General features: G+C 41.0%; 1 protein-coding gene across 4 annotated transcripts in view; it reads right to left on the bottom strand.

Moving 5' to 3' along the window:
- Positions 1-843: 843 nt before the first annotated feature.
- Positions 844-16076, bottom strand: part of RAPGEF4 (Rap guanine nucleotide exchange factor 4) — a 331431-nt gene continuing 316198 nt past the window's right edge. For all 4 annotated transcript variants that reach the window (XM_030803682.1, XM_030803683.1, XM_030803684.1 and 1 more), the window contains 2 exons: positions 5094-5148; positions 844-2098 (listed from right to left, as the gene is read on the bottom strand). In XM_030803682.1, the coding sequence (XP_030659542.1) occupies positions 1971-2098; positions 5094-5148 (183 nt within the window). In that variant the 3' untranslated portion in view covers positions 844-1970. The remainder of the gene's footprint in view (positions 2099-5093; positions 5149-16076) is intronic.

The raw sequence follows: 16076 nt of genomic DNA, 5'->3' as shown, positions 1-16076 counted from the left end.
GAATCATTTCTATGAATGGGGTATATTATGCAGTGGTCCCCACATTTATTTGAAGATAGAATCTTGGTTTTGTTTTTGGCTTTGCATGTGTGTGTTTGCTTTTGGAGGGACAGTATGTGAACTTGTGAGACTAGAATAGGCTGGAACACACTCTGGAAAATGCTGACTTATTACAAAAAATAGAGGCATGTCTGGAATTTAAATAATTTTGGATATCTCTTCATCAAATATTTGCTAAGTACTTAAATCACTGAGAAATGGCATGAGGCCCCACACCAGGGAGCTCTAAAATCCAGTGCCCCTTCAGAGCAGCAATGCTCCTAATTGCCAAAAAGTGAACACAACAGACAAATGTCTGTCAACTGATAAACGGATAAACAAAATGTAGTATATTTATAGAATGGAATATTACATGGCCATAAAAATAAATGAAGTACTGGTACAAGCTATAATATGGTCAACCTTGAAAACATTATGCTAAGTGAAAGAAACCAGACACAAAAGGCCTCATACTGTATGATTCCACTCAGATGAAACATCCAGAGTAAATCTAAAGACAAAGAAAGCAGATTCATGGTTGCCAGAGGTTGGAAGGAGAGGAGATGAAGAAGTGACTGCTAATGAGTTCAGAGTTTCTTTTAGGGATGAGGAGAATGTTCTGAAATTAGATACTGATGATGGTTAGCTATACAACTTTGTAAATATACTAAAAATCACTGGATTCTGCACTTTAAAAGAATGAATTTTATAATATGTGAATTTTGTGTCATTAAAAGATCCAATACCCCACCACACCAAATGGTTATCCCTTTCATATTATAGGAATTGAGATGAACACAATCATTTCTTGTCAACAATTATATTTAGTGAAGATACTAGATGTTATTTACAGAAGATATACATACATACAATTCCTACACATTAAATGTAGTCTGATTGTGAAAACAGGAAAAAATGTACTTCAAAATTACATACTAAATAAAATAAATAAAAAGTAATTATTTGGCACAATATCTATTATGTAGCAAATAAATAACTCTATACCATTGATTGAATGAACTATTTACAATCTTTGAAAGTGCAAAACAATTGCTGAAAATTAAGATATTTGTAATAACATTTAAGTCCAGAAAATATTTTTTCATCAGGTACAATAAATTTGTAGCCAATAGTAAAGGTTTTTAATGCCCAGGAAAACATTTCAATTTTGAAAAATGTTTTGTGCATATTGTGCTCTTCTGAAATGTTATTTTCTACTTTAACGCTGGCAAATTTAAGAACCTTGGCATTTCTTAGTGGAATTCTTATGTATACAATGCTGATTTGTAAATTTTGAAAAGTTACATTGTAAACATAAATATTATTCTATACATCATTCAGAAATTACAGACCAGTCCTCCCTAAATTACATAAACAGCCATAATGTTTCATAATAATGTGGTCAGGTTCTATTCCTTCAGAGGTAAGACGATGAAGATGGAAGAATACAACCTATAATTTGGACTTCTATAGATTCCTCAACACCTTCCCCAAACCCCAGGCTCCAAATCAAGATGTTGAGTTAAAATTTTACCCAAATCTATCCCATTTGTAGCACATCTCATCCCATAAACACTCTTAGAAAAAAATGTCAGGGGCTTGCTAGTTCTCTTGACAAGGGTATTTGTACCAAACTCTTCACGTGGGCCTTATTCAACACTTCAGCAAAGAAGATGGCACAAGTGGAAATGAAACAGGGTAACCACAAACTGGGGATTCCTAAGCTAGAGTGTGTAAGCTTTAGGCAAGTCAAATAATTCCTTCTCTTGCCAGGTAGCTGGTAAGCTGAATGCAGCCCTGAGGTGTCTCAGGATGTGTTTTTGCTTGTTTCGTAGAATTCTCTAGTGGCAATACAGTCGGTAGTAGCATAAATGGCATTTTTGAAAGATTATGGACGGGAGAAAAACTGTTGCTCTGGGCATTTGAAATGTCTATGGTCGACGAGGCTCTAATCTGTGTGACATCTGTGATAAAGTTCTCTGGTTATCAATCACATTTAATTGCCGTACATAACTCCGGACATCCTGATGGTTCTTATTAGCTTGAGCTGCATCAGGATCTGTTGAAAGAGGAAAGGGCAGAATTGGCATTTTGTAATATATGTATATAAGATACAATCTTACTTCTCCAATTATTTATTACATTTATCGTAGGTTCCTGGGTTCCCTCAAGACCTTTCAACACACTACAATCATTGAAACGTTTCCACTTGGTTGTTCCGTCTCCTCCTTCCTACCCTCCAATTTTCTTTTCTTCCCTGGAATCACCTCTTTTGATCATTCTCCTTTGAATTGCATGTTGTAAAAAAAAAAATGGCACCAGATTAAAAGGGAAGCATGTGTCCGATAGCCCCCAGGTATAGATTAAAATTGTTTCCCTTTCCAGAGGTCTCTGTCTCACACTCTGTGTCTCTGCCTCCTTTGATCCAGATGAAGACTAACGTCAAAAGACAGTTTTCATTAGCCCCTCACAAAAGCTCTTAACATCTAGGCCAGACTGAAGCAAGCCAGTGAGACTACAGAGTCCTGACTCCCCTCTTTACCTGCACACAGTATACAGCATTACTATACAGATTGTATGTTCTTAGAGACTCTCCATATTCAGAAAAAAAACCCAACTCACAGGCTGAAGTTATGACTTCTGCTAGACCTTTGATTCTTTGATGCTATCTGCTCCGAAAACTCAGCTACCATTCTATTCTGATGCACACCCCAAGCATGTGAGCAACTGAGGTTAACCGATTTCATGAAGATCAGGGCTGAATGATGAGCCAATGCACTCAGCCCTCGCAGGGAACGTACATGAATAAGGAAAGCCAGACTAGAAGGTGGTGAACTGGAAACACAGGTCCCTCTGGAAGTGATGACCTGGCTTCTGCATGTTGCTGCCACGGGGGAATCTGTGCCTAGAGTTGCCAGATCTTCCTTTTTTTTTTTATTTTTTTGTTAAGAAATGGGAAATCTGGATTTCTTCTTCATGAATTCTCCCAATTTTAAAATGGTGACATTATTTCAAAATAAAAGGGAAAAAAATGCTATCTTTAGACCCAACACCTCTGTGGGCCACCTCCATTTTATGCATCACTGCGTATGGCCCCTGGCCTAAGGGGACACCCGGAGTGGCAGAGCCAGACCCTGGCTCCTGACTGGGGTTCTTTCCACCACAGTACACTGCCTTCTGCAGTCTGGTTGCTCCGGCTAGATCCACACAGCACTCCCAAAGACAATTAGAATGCCATCTGCACAAGGGGTGAAGGGGAGTGTTGCAGGTCTGAAGGCAGAAAAGCAGAGAGAAGACATACATGCCCCTGCCCGCTATGAGAAGAAACTCATCAGTATAATTATCACATAGAAATAATACCACAGCAAACTGCAGAGCACATTGTGTCTAATTTCCTCCACTTCTCACTGGCAGTGTACTCTACATGTACAATATACTGTAATTACATTGTACACATTCCCACAGTGTTTGTGAATCTATTCCTATAGCTTTATCTATAGATTGTTGACTTCAGAGCTGAACAGCTGTTGTTTACCAGCAGTTACTGGTAACTTCAACAAATGCAGTGAAGTTTTTTCTTTTTAAATAAATTTTCCCCTTGGCTTCTCTATGAGGAGACATAGAAGAATGCAAGATTTACTTCCAAAGAAGCTCACAGAACAAAGCACATTATTTTATGGTTCTTGAGCCTCACTGAAATCCTTCTTAAGGCTATAAACCCCCTCAGGCACACACGATTTGGCATATAATTTCAGGGTCCCCCTTTATCCCCGCTGCTGAAAGTCCATGGATTTGGGATTATAAACTCTGGTTGTAACTGGTGTCACTTATCTATTCTTGTTTTCACTTGTACAACTGCTTTACAATCACATCTTTAAACACAAAGTAAATTAATAGATGAAAACACAGGAGACGCTTTAATTCTGGCTGAATCCACATAAGAATAGTTGATGATCTGCAAGGCTATTCACATTTTGGAAGTCAGAGAAGGCACAATCATTTGAATCAGTTGCTGCCCAAATCAATGTTATTTTTCTTATATTTTTCCTCCCTATTCATTAAAAAATGAACATTTAGTAGTTCTGGTGTCCCATGTTAGCAAATCTGGCCATGAGCCAGTCCTGCTCTAGGAAGAACAAACAACTCTGACTAATAAAACAAGAACATCGTAGTCTCTTAGCACTGGGTTTATTGGAGGAGATGGTACTGGCAGCCTCAGATTCATGTCTATGTCATAGTATCATATTGAGTTAATGAGATAAATTTCTTCAAGTGACTCATACAATGAGCTTAGCAAAAACCTTTAGTGTTCACCTTCTCACTTCCAGACCAGATTGAGGGAGCCAAAGCTCCACCCCCAAAGTCCCAGCCCAGAAGAAACAGTAGCACCGGTCTAGTATGACCATCTGGTGCTATGATGCAACTTAACTCCCAACAGACTAAAATTGTTATTTATTATTAGTAATCTTTTTATATTAAAGTATTATACCAGTTCTTGTGATAGATGTTCAGATTTTAAAAGAGCACCTCAAATTCATGTGGGAATACTAGAAATACAATATGAAATGCTGTTTTAGGACCTTTTACGAATGTGCTATAAACATTAATGCATTCTTGCAACACACTGAAAGACAATAAATATTATCTTTCCTGGTTTATAATTGACTGAACTGAGTCATCAAGGGCTGATGTGAGTTTCTCAACATGGAGCAATGAGTCATAAAGAGAGTTGGTTTGAGGCAGGATTTGTTAGCAGTCGTACTTTAGTTGTCTCCAGCTGCGCTGGATAGAGCAAATTAACTCTCTTTAAATTCATTCACAAAATAATATTCCTATGGTTATTTTCTAGTTTCACAACAATGTAAATATGTTCTAGTTTAAAACAGCAAAAAAAAATATTTAAACTCAAGGCCCCTATCTCATGGAATTCATGGTCCAAAGTGTCTCTGACACAGTCAGATATTTCCCAGGCTCCAAGGGTGTCTCAATGGCCTCATTAAGAAGAACTTAATCACCAACATCTACAGTGTAAGAGGTGGCAGCACTTAACTTACTGAAGGGTTGGCTCCTGTAGTATCTCACTGTTCTGGCCGTATTTGCAATCATGCGCTAAAAGGAATATAGAAAAAAGAAAGATAGAAATTCAAGTAAGTGTAGAGTACAATTCAAAAAGGAAAACAAACCATTTCTGCAATACTTGGTACCATAAGAAGTGACATGTTCTGAGATGTTGACTATCTGAAGGCAACTAGCTGATGTATAACTTAATTATTTCAAAGGGGTACCCACATACATACAAGGCATTTTCAGGTAAGGAATATTAATGGCATAACTCTCATAATTGTTGGCATTTTCCCCATGATGTAAAAAGCATCTATCATGCCTGAGACTGTACATTAGTGCTTTTTCACCATCCTTTCTTGAGGTTGCCATGAATTTGTAAGAGAATCTGTAACTATCCTAGATTTGGAGAAGGGTTAGCTTGTTAAGTTCCTCACAGTAAATAAGACCCACTAATGAGGTATGAGATTACATTGACTGAACAGCAAGTCAAAATATTCTACCTTTACATTTTTGCTACACACTCTGTATTACTGACCTCTCTAATCTTCCAGCAAAAGTTTGCATTTTAATGTTAATCCTAATGATTTGATTCCCTCCTTCCCTCCTTTCTTCTTCCTTTCTGATTATAACATGGACATATACGCATCTTAGAAATTCAGAAAATAGGCCAGGCGCAGTGGCTCACGCCTGTAATCCCAGCACTTTGGGAGGCCGAGGCGGGTGGATCACGAGGTCAGGAGATCGAGACCATCCTGGCTAACACGGTGAAACCCCGTCTCTACCAAAAATACAAAAAATTAGCCGGGCGTGGTGGCGGGTGCCTGTAGTCCCAGCTACTTGGGAGGCTGAGGCAGGAGAATGGCGTGAACCCGGGAGGTGGAGCTTGCAGTTAGCCGAGATCGCGCCAATGAACTCCAGCCTGGGCGACAGAGCGAGACTCTGTCTCAAGAAAAAAAAAAAAAAAGAAATTCAGAAAATACAGAAAATGTTGAGAGCAAAGTAAAAATCACTTAGAATATTACTTCACAGAGTAATCTTGTTAATATTTTGGCATATAGCCTTCTTGTATTTAAAAATATATAAAAACATGTTTTTCAAAAAATTTGAATTCATATAGTACATACATATTTTATTATGATTCGAAATTTTTCACATTGCATTGCGACTATTTTCCATGACATTTGCATTTTAAAACACTTTTTAAAAAGCATGTATTCAACCAACTGGACAGATTATAACTTGACCTTTTAAAATTTGGTCACTAAGTGATCATCTTAATTTCTTTGTAAAGTTTTGGTTGCAATAAAGACTTAAAAGGGAATCTTTAGTGCTGAGCTCTAAAAACAAAAGAAAAGAGAAAAGAAAATGGACAGAAACAGAGACTCCTATCCCCTGGGGAAAAACACTGATGAGACCTACGCTCCGTTTCTTAGCCAGAATGTCACGGTATCTGAATAATAGCTGGCACTCCTGGTCACTATGTATGTTTCAGGACACCTTACTGCTCAGGCTCTAAAGGGGGTCCTGTAGAGATAATAGATTAATTACAACACTAGCAGAAAATGGATAAGGTTCCACCCAGGGTAAGAGACTCCCTGATCTCTGAGCAGCTATGTAATTCTAGTCATCCCTTTCTTCTCTCACAGACCCTTGGCTTGCCAAAGTATAAGAAAATGACTTTGAGAAAGCTTACATAGCGTAAAAAAAAATCATAGATGAGTCAAGGCCTTACAAATATATTATCTGCGAGCATCATAATACCTCACTGAATGCTACTGCTTTGAGGACTCTAGCAAGCCTGAAGTGACATGTACCTGCATTGGATAATTTCACACACAAAGAGGCAATCGGAAAAGTTAGAACTTCAGGTCATCAAAGATCCTAAAAACTGACACATCCATCTGTTGATCAGCATGAGAAACATATCACAAATCCCTCCCAGAAAATGTAACGTACAATGTATGATTAGCCCTTGATATATGGAGCCGTGAAATAAATAGTAACTATGATAACTTCCCTGCTAATTTACTTTTAAGTTGTTTTTTCACTTCTCTAAAGGCTTTGCATCTTAAGGGCACAAGTATATTCCATGTAGAATTATTGTAATTCTTCAGATATTGAATGGAGTATAATTACTGAAAACCCTGGGAAATGCTGCCAGTATGCCCCTCTGAAGAACAATAAAACAATTAGCAGGGGTCAGAAACCTCTTCCTATACCATTTTGTAGGGAGTAATTGTTCTGCTTTTTAGTTTTGAAAGCTAAAACATTTCATTCTGACTTTGGTTTTATGCTACTCTTTACAGCTATACTCTGAGACTTCATAATTTTTAGCTCATTATGTAGTTTAAAATGTGAGAACAATTGTTTAAATCAGTAATTTCCAGCCCTGAAGTTCATTCTACCTTTCTAAATCTTTGATTAATTTTAACAATGGTTTTAATTTTGACGTATCCTTTTTAATTGTTCTCAAAGATAACTTCAGTTTAACTTCGAAATCCAAATCTGGCTTTACAACGAGGTCCATTCTTTTCCTTTGTGAGGTCCGGACAATAATGTTTAATGGTGTGAACCCACAGTTATGATGTGTGAATCCAACTAGCATTGCTGGTCAATGCATAGTTACAAATGCTTTCACAAGGCCAAAGAAGGGTTAACTTAATATTTTAACTTCACCTCCTTTTGCACCCATTAACACATGTAATATTAAGCAGTTACTGACAACTACACCCAACTACAAGGCACTCTTCTGAGTTGCTGAAAGAGACTTCAGAACTCACCTCCTTGAACCATCTCCAGAGTGCACAATGCTTTTTCTACAGCCTGCCTATAAACAGTGGCTCTCCCACTGTTTGAATGCATCCAGCAATGAGTAACTCATTACCTTCAAAAATAGCCTCTTTCATTGTTAGACATCTCTGATTATTAAAACTTATCATTTTGAGTTAAAGTCTTTCTCCCTTTACTTTTCGCTCATTTATCCTTGGAGCTCATAATGCATTTGCGTAAGACTCCCACCGGCACCATGACAGTTTACAAATGCCATGGCAATGACCCAACAGCAAACACGTTTAATTTCTTTTTAACAGGACAAGTCTTCAAATACTTGAATATAACTGTTATGGATATCTGCACACCCCCAGATCTTTTCTTGTTCAGCCTAAATATTCTCAATTTCTTCAACAATTCTTCATAGGACAGTTTTGGTTCTCTTCCGAACTGTCTCTAGTATGGTGCCCTAGACTAAACAAATTGTAAAGTGCAGAGAAATTATGATCTTTCTTCTTTCCTTGATCTAGATGATGCTATACTGGGCCTACAGTTAAAAAGAAGTCATGCCACTGACATCTGTTGAAGTATTTATGAATTAAACCTCTCAGCCTCCTTTGCTGAGCTGCTGTGTGGATGCAGCTTTCTGCTCTGTGCATGTATAGTTGATTTCTTGGACCAGAGTGGAGGATTTTAAAAACTAAAACCATCTAGTTAGAGTCTATCTTTCCACAAACTTCAGCCTATGTTATTTTTGACGGCAGACAGCTGTTTATTCATTGGTGCTCGCAGTCTAGCCTGGCAGAAACGAAGGTTAAAGAGATATAGGCTTCATTATCCAACTGCTGCAGCACCGGTGAAACCAAAAATTACACCCTGTGCTTCACAGTCCTGCCAGAGCAGGTTGGCCTGCCTGGAGCCGGCCAGGCAATTTTCTATAATGCCAGGCCGGGGGGGAATATCTGACTACTCCAAAGGACAGATTCTCATCTTTTTTTCCCTGGTAGCCAGCCTGAGGTTTATGACACATTCCCGTGAGCAAATAGCTCATTAAGACAGCAATTGGTAATTCAGGAGTAAATGTGGGGCAAACATGCCCCACATTAGAGCGCCTCCTTTAGAAGGCACTCTGGATCCGTGTAGGGGAACAAATTGAACTCCCCTGTTGCCACACTTAATCTGATGTTTCTTGGGACTAATCCCAAGTACAGGTCTTCGGAGCTTATGTGCAAAAATGAATATGTTCCTACAGTTCGTGGCCTACAGGGCTTTGAGATGGGCCCAACTGAAAGCTGATGAATTCCCCTCAGGACATGCACTTGAGGAGGGAAGTGCAGAAAGGAAAAACGATGTGGTGAGTGAAGAACTCCGTGACTATGTCACAAGTCTATTTTTCTTTAGAGCTGAAAACAGAGGGGCACAGAAGTAGATGTCCTTCCTGGGGCCTGTGTTGCAGAGTGGAGGTAGAAGATCAGCAGGATTTGTTTTCCCAGCCTTGGTCACCACCCTGCTGATGTAGCAAATAAACCAGCCCAAACCAGCTAGGACTAGGAATTATAATGCATTCGCATAAGACAACCCACCCCCCGACCCCCCAGCGCCATGACAGTTTACAAATGCCACGGCAATGACCGGGAAGCTATCTTAGATGGTTCCAGGAACTCCTGGCCCCTTTTCCAGAAAGTTTGTGAAAAACCCGCTCCTTAGTTAGCATGTAACTAGAGTCGGTATAAATAGAGCCGGCCAGCACTCTGTGAGTGCTACTCCATGCTACCCTGCCTATGAGACAGTGCTGCTCGGTCTATGGAGCAGCTGTTTTCCTGTATACTGTTTCTCTCATGAACTTGCTGTCCTTCATTGTCAGCTCGCTCTTAAATTCCTTCCTTAGGAAAGCCAAGAACTCTCCCCAGCTGAGCCCCAATTTAGGGGTCAGCCTGCATCAGAGTGACCAGTACAAAGACACCATCCAGAGGAAGGGGTGACCACTGTCTGCACCTCGGCCTGGCACAAGCCAGAGGCGCTGAGGCCAGCATCCTAAACACAAATTTCCCTCAAGCTCTGATGCAGGGAATTTCCCTTGAGTCCGCTGAGGTATCAGAGGTACCTTGTTCTCAGACTGGGCCTTTGCGGCCTGGCTCTTGGCAGGCGTCACCCTTCTGTGGTGTCCTCCCCTCAGGAGCAGGCCAGCCAAGTTCCACTTTCACTCCTGTAAAGACATGACATAGCCTACCAGGACTTTGTGGCTGCCTCTACCTTCCTGGCCAGCTTGCACTGACTCTTGTGCCCTAGTCCAAGTTCCCCTTTGCTCTCCCACTGAGGAAGAGGAGAAGACTTTATTCTTCAAGTTCTGCCCGGCAGGCCCTCTAGGCCACGCCACCTCATTGGTGCCACTCTAGGACCTCCCGCTTCCAGACAGCGGCCACAATAGCCTTCCTCTTAGCCTGTTATTCCGCCTCTGCTCAGATCCCTCAAGAAGTGGCTCCTCACCATCAGGCCTCTTCTAAATGCCTGCCCTCAACAGTTTTAATCTTTCCTTCTGTTGCCCCTTAAGATCTTTACCATCCTTGCTCTTAATGTTTGCAAGATTGCTTTTTCTTACATTTCTGCCTCTGCTGATTTGATTCTGTCTCCAGACCTACGCCTGTCAAATACATAGGATCTTTGTTAATTACTCCTTGCTTAGCATGTGTAAAACCACATTTACACCATTTGATTATTTCACTCAGACCTCCACATATTTGGGACAAGAATTTTTTTTTCACAAGATCCAGAAATACAAAGTGTCTCACCTAGCAAAGATTGTGCCTGTGATAGCAACCAAATGGCAGGGCACAGTGAGGACGAGAGATAAAAGGAAACTGAACCTGAACTAGCCTTTACTGTTGCATCATTGAGGAGGAGCCCTGAGTCCTGTCTCCCTACAGATCTTTAGTATCCAAGAAGTGTGTGACATGCAGATATGCATGTGTGTAACACATGCATGATGCTTATGGTATGTGGTACATATGATGACCATGGGAGAAGACAGTTCAGGTGCCTTTCCAGGCATGTGTAGAGCATGTATACCTCTATGTACTCAGGGAGGGACACTGGAGGACAGACACAGCACCACAGGGAGGAGGCGGGACAGAATAATGTCTGGTTAGGAACAGAGGCTAAGGGAAAGTCATCTTTTGTAATGTCTCAGTTATGCAAAACACTGTGGGACATTTTGGTTAATCCAATTTTCTTTCCTTTTTTTTTTTTTTCCGAGATGGAGTCTCACTCTATTGCCCAGGTTGGAGTGCAGTGGCACGATCTTGGCTCACTGCAACCTCTGCCACCTGGATTCAAGCAATTCTCCTGCCTCAGCCTCCTGAATAGCTGGGATTACAGGCGCCTGCCACCACGCCTGGCTAATTTTTGTATTTTTAGTAGAGATGGGGTTTTACCAGGCTGGTCTTGAACTCCTGACCTCATGATCCACCCGCCTCAGTCTCCCAAAGTGCTGGGATTACAGGCGTGAGCACTGCGCCCGGCCGATTAATCCAATTTTCTAATGAAATAGAAAACACTTTTGGATTTATTACATAAAATATTTGAAAAATGCTTTTGTGCACGAAGCCCAACACTGAAACATTAACATTTTATTCAACAAGTACTTCTTGCATACTTATGATGTGCCAGACATTTTTATGGGCGCTGGGGAAATAATGCGTCAGATATTTTTATGGTGCTGGAGAAATATCAGTGGACAAACCAGATACCTGGGCCAGGGCACTTACATTCTGGTAGGGAAGACATTGAAGAGGCAGGAAGATAATCTCAGGCTGTGAAACCCCTATCAAGGCAAGGTTGTGTTGGAGAGTGCTGGGTGTGGCGGAACGGTGTTACAAGGAGGTCAGACATAGCACCACAGGGAGGAGGGGAGATCAGGGAAGATGTGTGATCTTCTTCCCTTCCCACAAGGGTGGTCAGGGAAGACTATTTGGAGAGGGGACCTGTGAGCTGAGGCCTGACTGACGAGAAGCCAGACAGCAGACGACTGGGGGAAGACAATTTCAGGCACAGGTAACAGCTAGTGCAAAAAACCCTGAGGCCAAAAGGAGAAGAAGGCAGGCCAGTCTCACCAACTTGGACTGGATACAGAAAAGACAAAGTGTCAGATGAGGCTGGACAGGTGCTTAGGGCTAGTCTAGATCTTCTGATATTATGTCATTGCATATAATGTGGTTTTATTTTCCATTGATAAAACTGCATGAAGTTTTCTTTCCTGCATTTTGCTTTCTGACGTCTTTTATTACTATTGTGACCTAGTTTTTATATCTTTTGTGGATTTTTAATATTTCATATGTTTATGTTTTCTCTTCCCAACTGCAGGTAATCTCCTAAAGGCCCAAGGTTACTTTCTAGATGTTTATATTTCTTAGTAAATTCTTTTGCCTGGACACTCCACACGTTATGTTGTTTTGAAGCATACCCTTTGGAAATCTGCATTTAGCCTGGCCTGTGAAATCTATACAAAGATGTAAGCTCTCAAAGTACTCCCATGGATTTCTTTTGTGTTGGAGAGGTCTGGGAATAGGGTGGACTTGAACACATAGATTTTTACTTAGAGATTCTTTTTTTCCATAGATTGAGGTAACAAGTGAAGTGCTCTCTCCGTGAATCTTATAATAATATTATTGGTGATAGAAAACATATTGTTGCTAATTATGTAATGACATGCTTAGTGATACAAAAATAAAAGGATTCAAAACATTTCTCTTCCTTAATGAATTAGCTTCTGTAATGTTTACAGAAGTATAAAAGTTTGCCCCATGCTTCTCATTCCAAATAAAATGACTACCTTAAAAATCATATTTATAAATAAATATACCTAAATGTGGGTATGTCTGAAATAGAACCAATCTCCTATCAGCATGCTTTATGCAGCCTGGGATAGTGGCAGGCGGCCAGCATATTACCCTCTAATCCATTGCTAGTCTACCTGCTAAATGTTATAAATATTCATGTATGCCATAGAAAGCTAGGAAGGGCTTTATTCAAACATTTTTTGAATATTCCTTTATGTTCCCCCCAAATAAAAGAATGTCTGCTTTTTTTTGGCATAAGGATCAGGGTGTGAATTCTCTTTTGTTCATACCCATAAATCCTGAAAACCAATAAGTAACAAATTCTTTAATCCTTATTTCATACCTCAAGGGTGAAGATGTAGGAGATTGGTTCTATTTCAGAGAAATGTTTTGAATGAATATGTACAAAATAAAAACACTTAGAGTTGGCATTGTGGTTTGCTGTGACTGTACAATGCTGCCACCAAGAAAAGGTATCTGTGTTCCTGGCTACCTTGGTGATCTCTGCCTCTGGCAGGGGCTCCCTCTGGGGACCCAGCCAACCAGCCCCACAGAGGCTGCCGGCTCTGCTCAGCACCTGGGCCTTGATGATGGATGACTGGGAAGTGGCACTGACATCAGCCTGAAAAGGAAAATGTAGCCTTTCCCAAGACGCACAGTAATAACAGCAGCCACTGATGGTAGTGGTGGTGATATGGGGGTAGGGGTGGGTTAGTTTATGGGGAGAAAATTTTGGAAACCTGGCAACATGCACCCTGCTTAGAAAACATAATCAAATCATTTTGAAATTTCATTTCATTTTCCAGTAACATCTAACTTGTGGAAGGACAATTCTTTTTTTTTTTTTTTTTGAGATGGAGTCTTGCTCTTGTCATCCAGGCTGGAGTGCAGTGGTGGGATCTTGGCTCACTGCAACCTCTGCCTCCCAGGTTCAAGCGATTCTCCTACCTCAGCCTCCCAGGTAGCTGGGATTACAGGTGCCCACCATCAACCTGGCTAATATTTGTATTTTTAGAGAGATGGAGTTTCACCATGTTGGCCAGGCTGGTCTTGAACTCCTGACCTCAGGCGATCTGCCCGCCTCAGCCTCCCAAAGTGCTGGGATTACAGGCATGAGCCACCACACCCAGTTGGAAGGCCAATTCTAAAATGAAACTTTCTTATAGTAGAATTTCTCAAATGAGATAAAATGTATCATGTGGCTAGAACAGAGAACTAACAGTACTCTTTTGATATCCTTTCTTCCTTTCTCTTTCATATGAATAAAACCCCTTAACTTTCAGTGGGACACATGAATACTTCAAACAAGGGCTTCATGTTTTAGCCTTCCTTTCATGGGACTAGGTTTCTGAGCAATAAAATATGAGGCAAGTGGTGAGTGTAACTTCTTCCCTATCTTTAAAAGGGATGAAGCATGCCTTCACCTTCTCCTTTCCCTTTCCCTGTGGTTGGAATGTGGAGGTGGAGGTTGCCATTTTGAACCAAGTGGATGCAAAAATGGCAAGAGAGAAGACCGGGGCCTCGATCGCATCCTGTAGCAGGGCTACCATACCTGCTTGAACTTTTTTTTTTTTTTTGAGACAGAGTCTCGCTGTCTCCCAGGCTGGAGTGCAGTAGTGCGATCTCGGCTCACTGTAAGCTCCGCCCCCCGGGTTCACGCCATTCTCCTGCCTCAGCCTCCCGAGTAGCTGGGACTACAGGCGCCCGCCACCACGCCCGGCTAATTTTTTTTTTTTTTGTATTTTTAGTAGAGATGGGGTTTCACCGTGTTCGTCAGGATGGTCTCAATCTCCTGACCTCGTGATCTGCTCGCCTCGGCCTCTCAAAGTGCTGGGATTACAGGCCTGAGCCACCGCACCCGGCCTGCTTGAACTTTTAAGTGAGAAAGAAATAAGCTGATCTTGCTTATGCCATCATTAATTTAGGTTTCCATTAATGAAGCTGAACTGCTTGCTATCTTAGCTATTCATTGCTTTTCAGCAAAAGTGGACTCTGTGAGAGCAAGATGGGAAGGATCTCTTTCCTTAGTGCTAGGCATGGAGGAATCCACTGCTCTGGGTATGAAGTGCAGAAATGGGGAGAGGAATGGTGCTCTCCTAGTATCCACTGAATGTGACCTTGACTTTTCCTTGCAGGTTATGGATGGGACACCAAGATCTCAAAACCCAGATGAAAAAACTTTTATCTACTCCAGCAGATGGCTGGCTTTGCATACCTTGCTGTTCTTATTTGTTCAGTTTAGTTAACTTTGGCCATCAAAACTTCTTTAAAAAATTTTATTTTATTTTATTTTATTTTATGTTCCAGGATACATGTGCAGAATGTGCAGGTTTGTTATGTAGGTATACATGTGCCATTCTGGTTTGCTGCACCTATCAACTCGTCTGGGTTTTAAGCCCTGCATGCACTAGGTATTTGTCCTAATGCTCTCCCTCCCCTTGCTCCCTAACCTCCGACAGGCCCTGGTGTGTGATGTTCCGCTCCCTGTGTCCATGTGTTCTCATTGTTCAACTCCCACTTATGAGTGAGAACATGTGGTGTTTGGTTTTCTGTTCCTCTGTTAGTTTGCTGAGAATGATAGTCATCAAAACTTAAAGCTCAGTAAACTCTTTAGGAAACCCTGACTTCTACATCTCTGTACACATGTATATTTTATAGTTAAATGGGTGGCTTAGCCAATCCTCAGTTTGCATTTCTGCATAAGCAATCCAGAAGTTTCATCGCTTCTCGGCCTTTTGGCTAAGATCAAGTGTAGTGCAATCCAGAAGTTTCTTTACCCATTTGCCAAATCTTCCATTTCTGGAAAACAGGTTTTCTTTCTGGGAAGTCAGGAATTGTTTAATTATACATACTAATAAGTTAGCAAAGAATGTTGTCTACTTTGATCAAACAATTATTAAATTGACACAGGAATAAGATGTTCATACCCTGCCTTTGGTGTGAGGGGTGGGAAGGAAGACTGCTGAGGAAATACTTGCCGTCTAGTACAAAGTGTCTTTGAGGAGTGTGTACTCGTATTACTTCCTAAGAAGCTTAAGACATAGTGCCCAGCAATAGCTGCACTTGACAAGACTGGGCTTTGCAATAAGCGCATTCCCTGGGCTGAATGCTGCAGATCCTTACAGGATGACTGCAGGGTGTTTCAGATTCTCCTGGAGTCACACGTGCCAGCTTGATTTCAAGAAACAGCTAGAATAACAGTTTTCTGATAAGAAGTCAATAGCACTTTATGGCTTACATAATCCAGAGGTAGATGGGCCGGGCATGATTCCCATTTTCTGTTGGGGAAACCGACTCACAGAGAAGTTAAGGGGCAAGTATAAAGTGATGAAACTGTGTACTGAACCTCACGTCTCCCAGACTCCAGGT

The sequence above is a fragment of the Nomascus leucogenys genome, chromosome 22a (assembly GCF_006542625.1).
Source record: "Nomascus leucogenys isolate Asia chromosome 22a, Asia_NLE_v1, whole genome shotgun sequence".
Classification (NCBI taxonomy): Eukaryota; Metazoa; Chordata; class Mammalia; order Primates; family Hylobatidae; genus Nomascus; species Nomascus leucogenys.
Note: the sequence above shows the minus strand (reverse complement) of the source record. Positions and strands in the feature narration are given on the sequence as shown.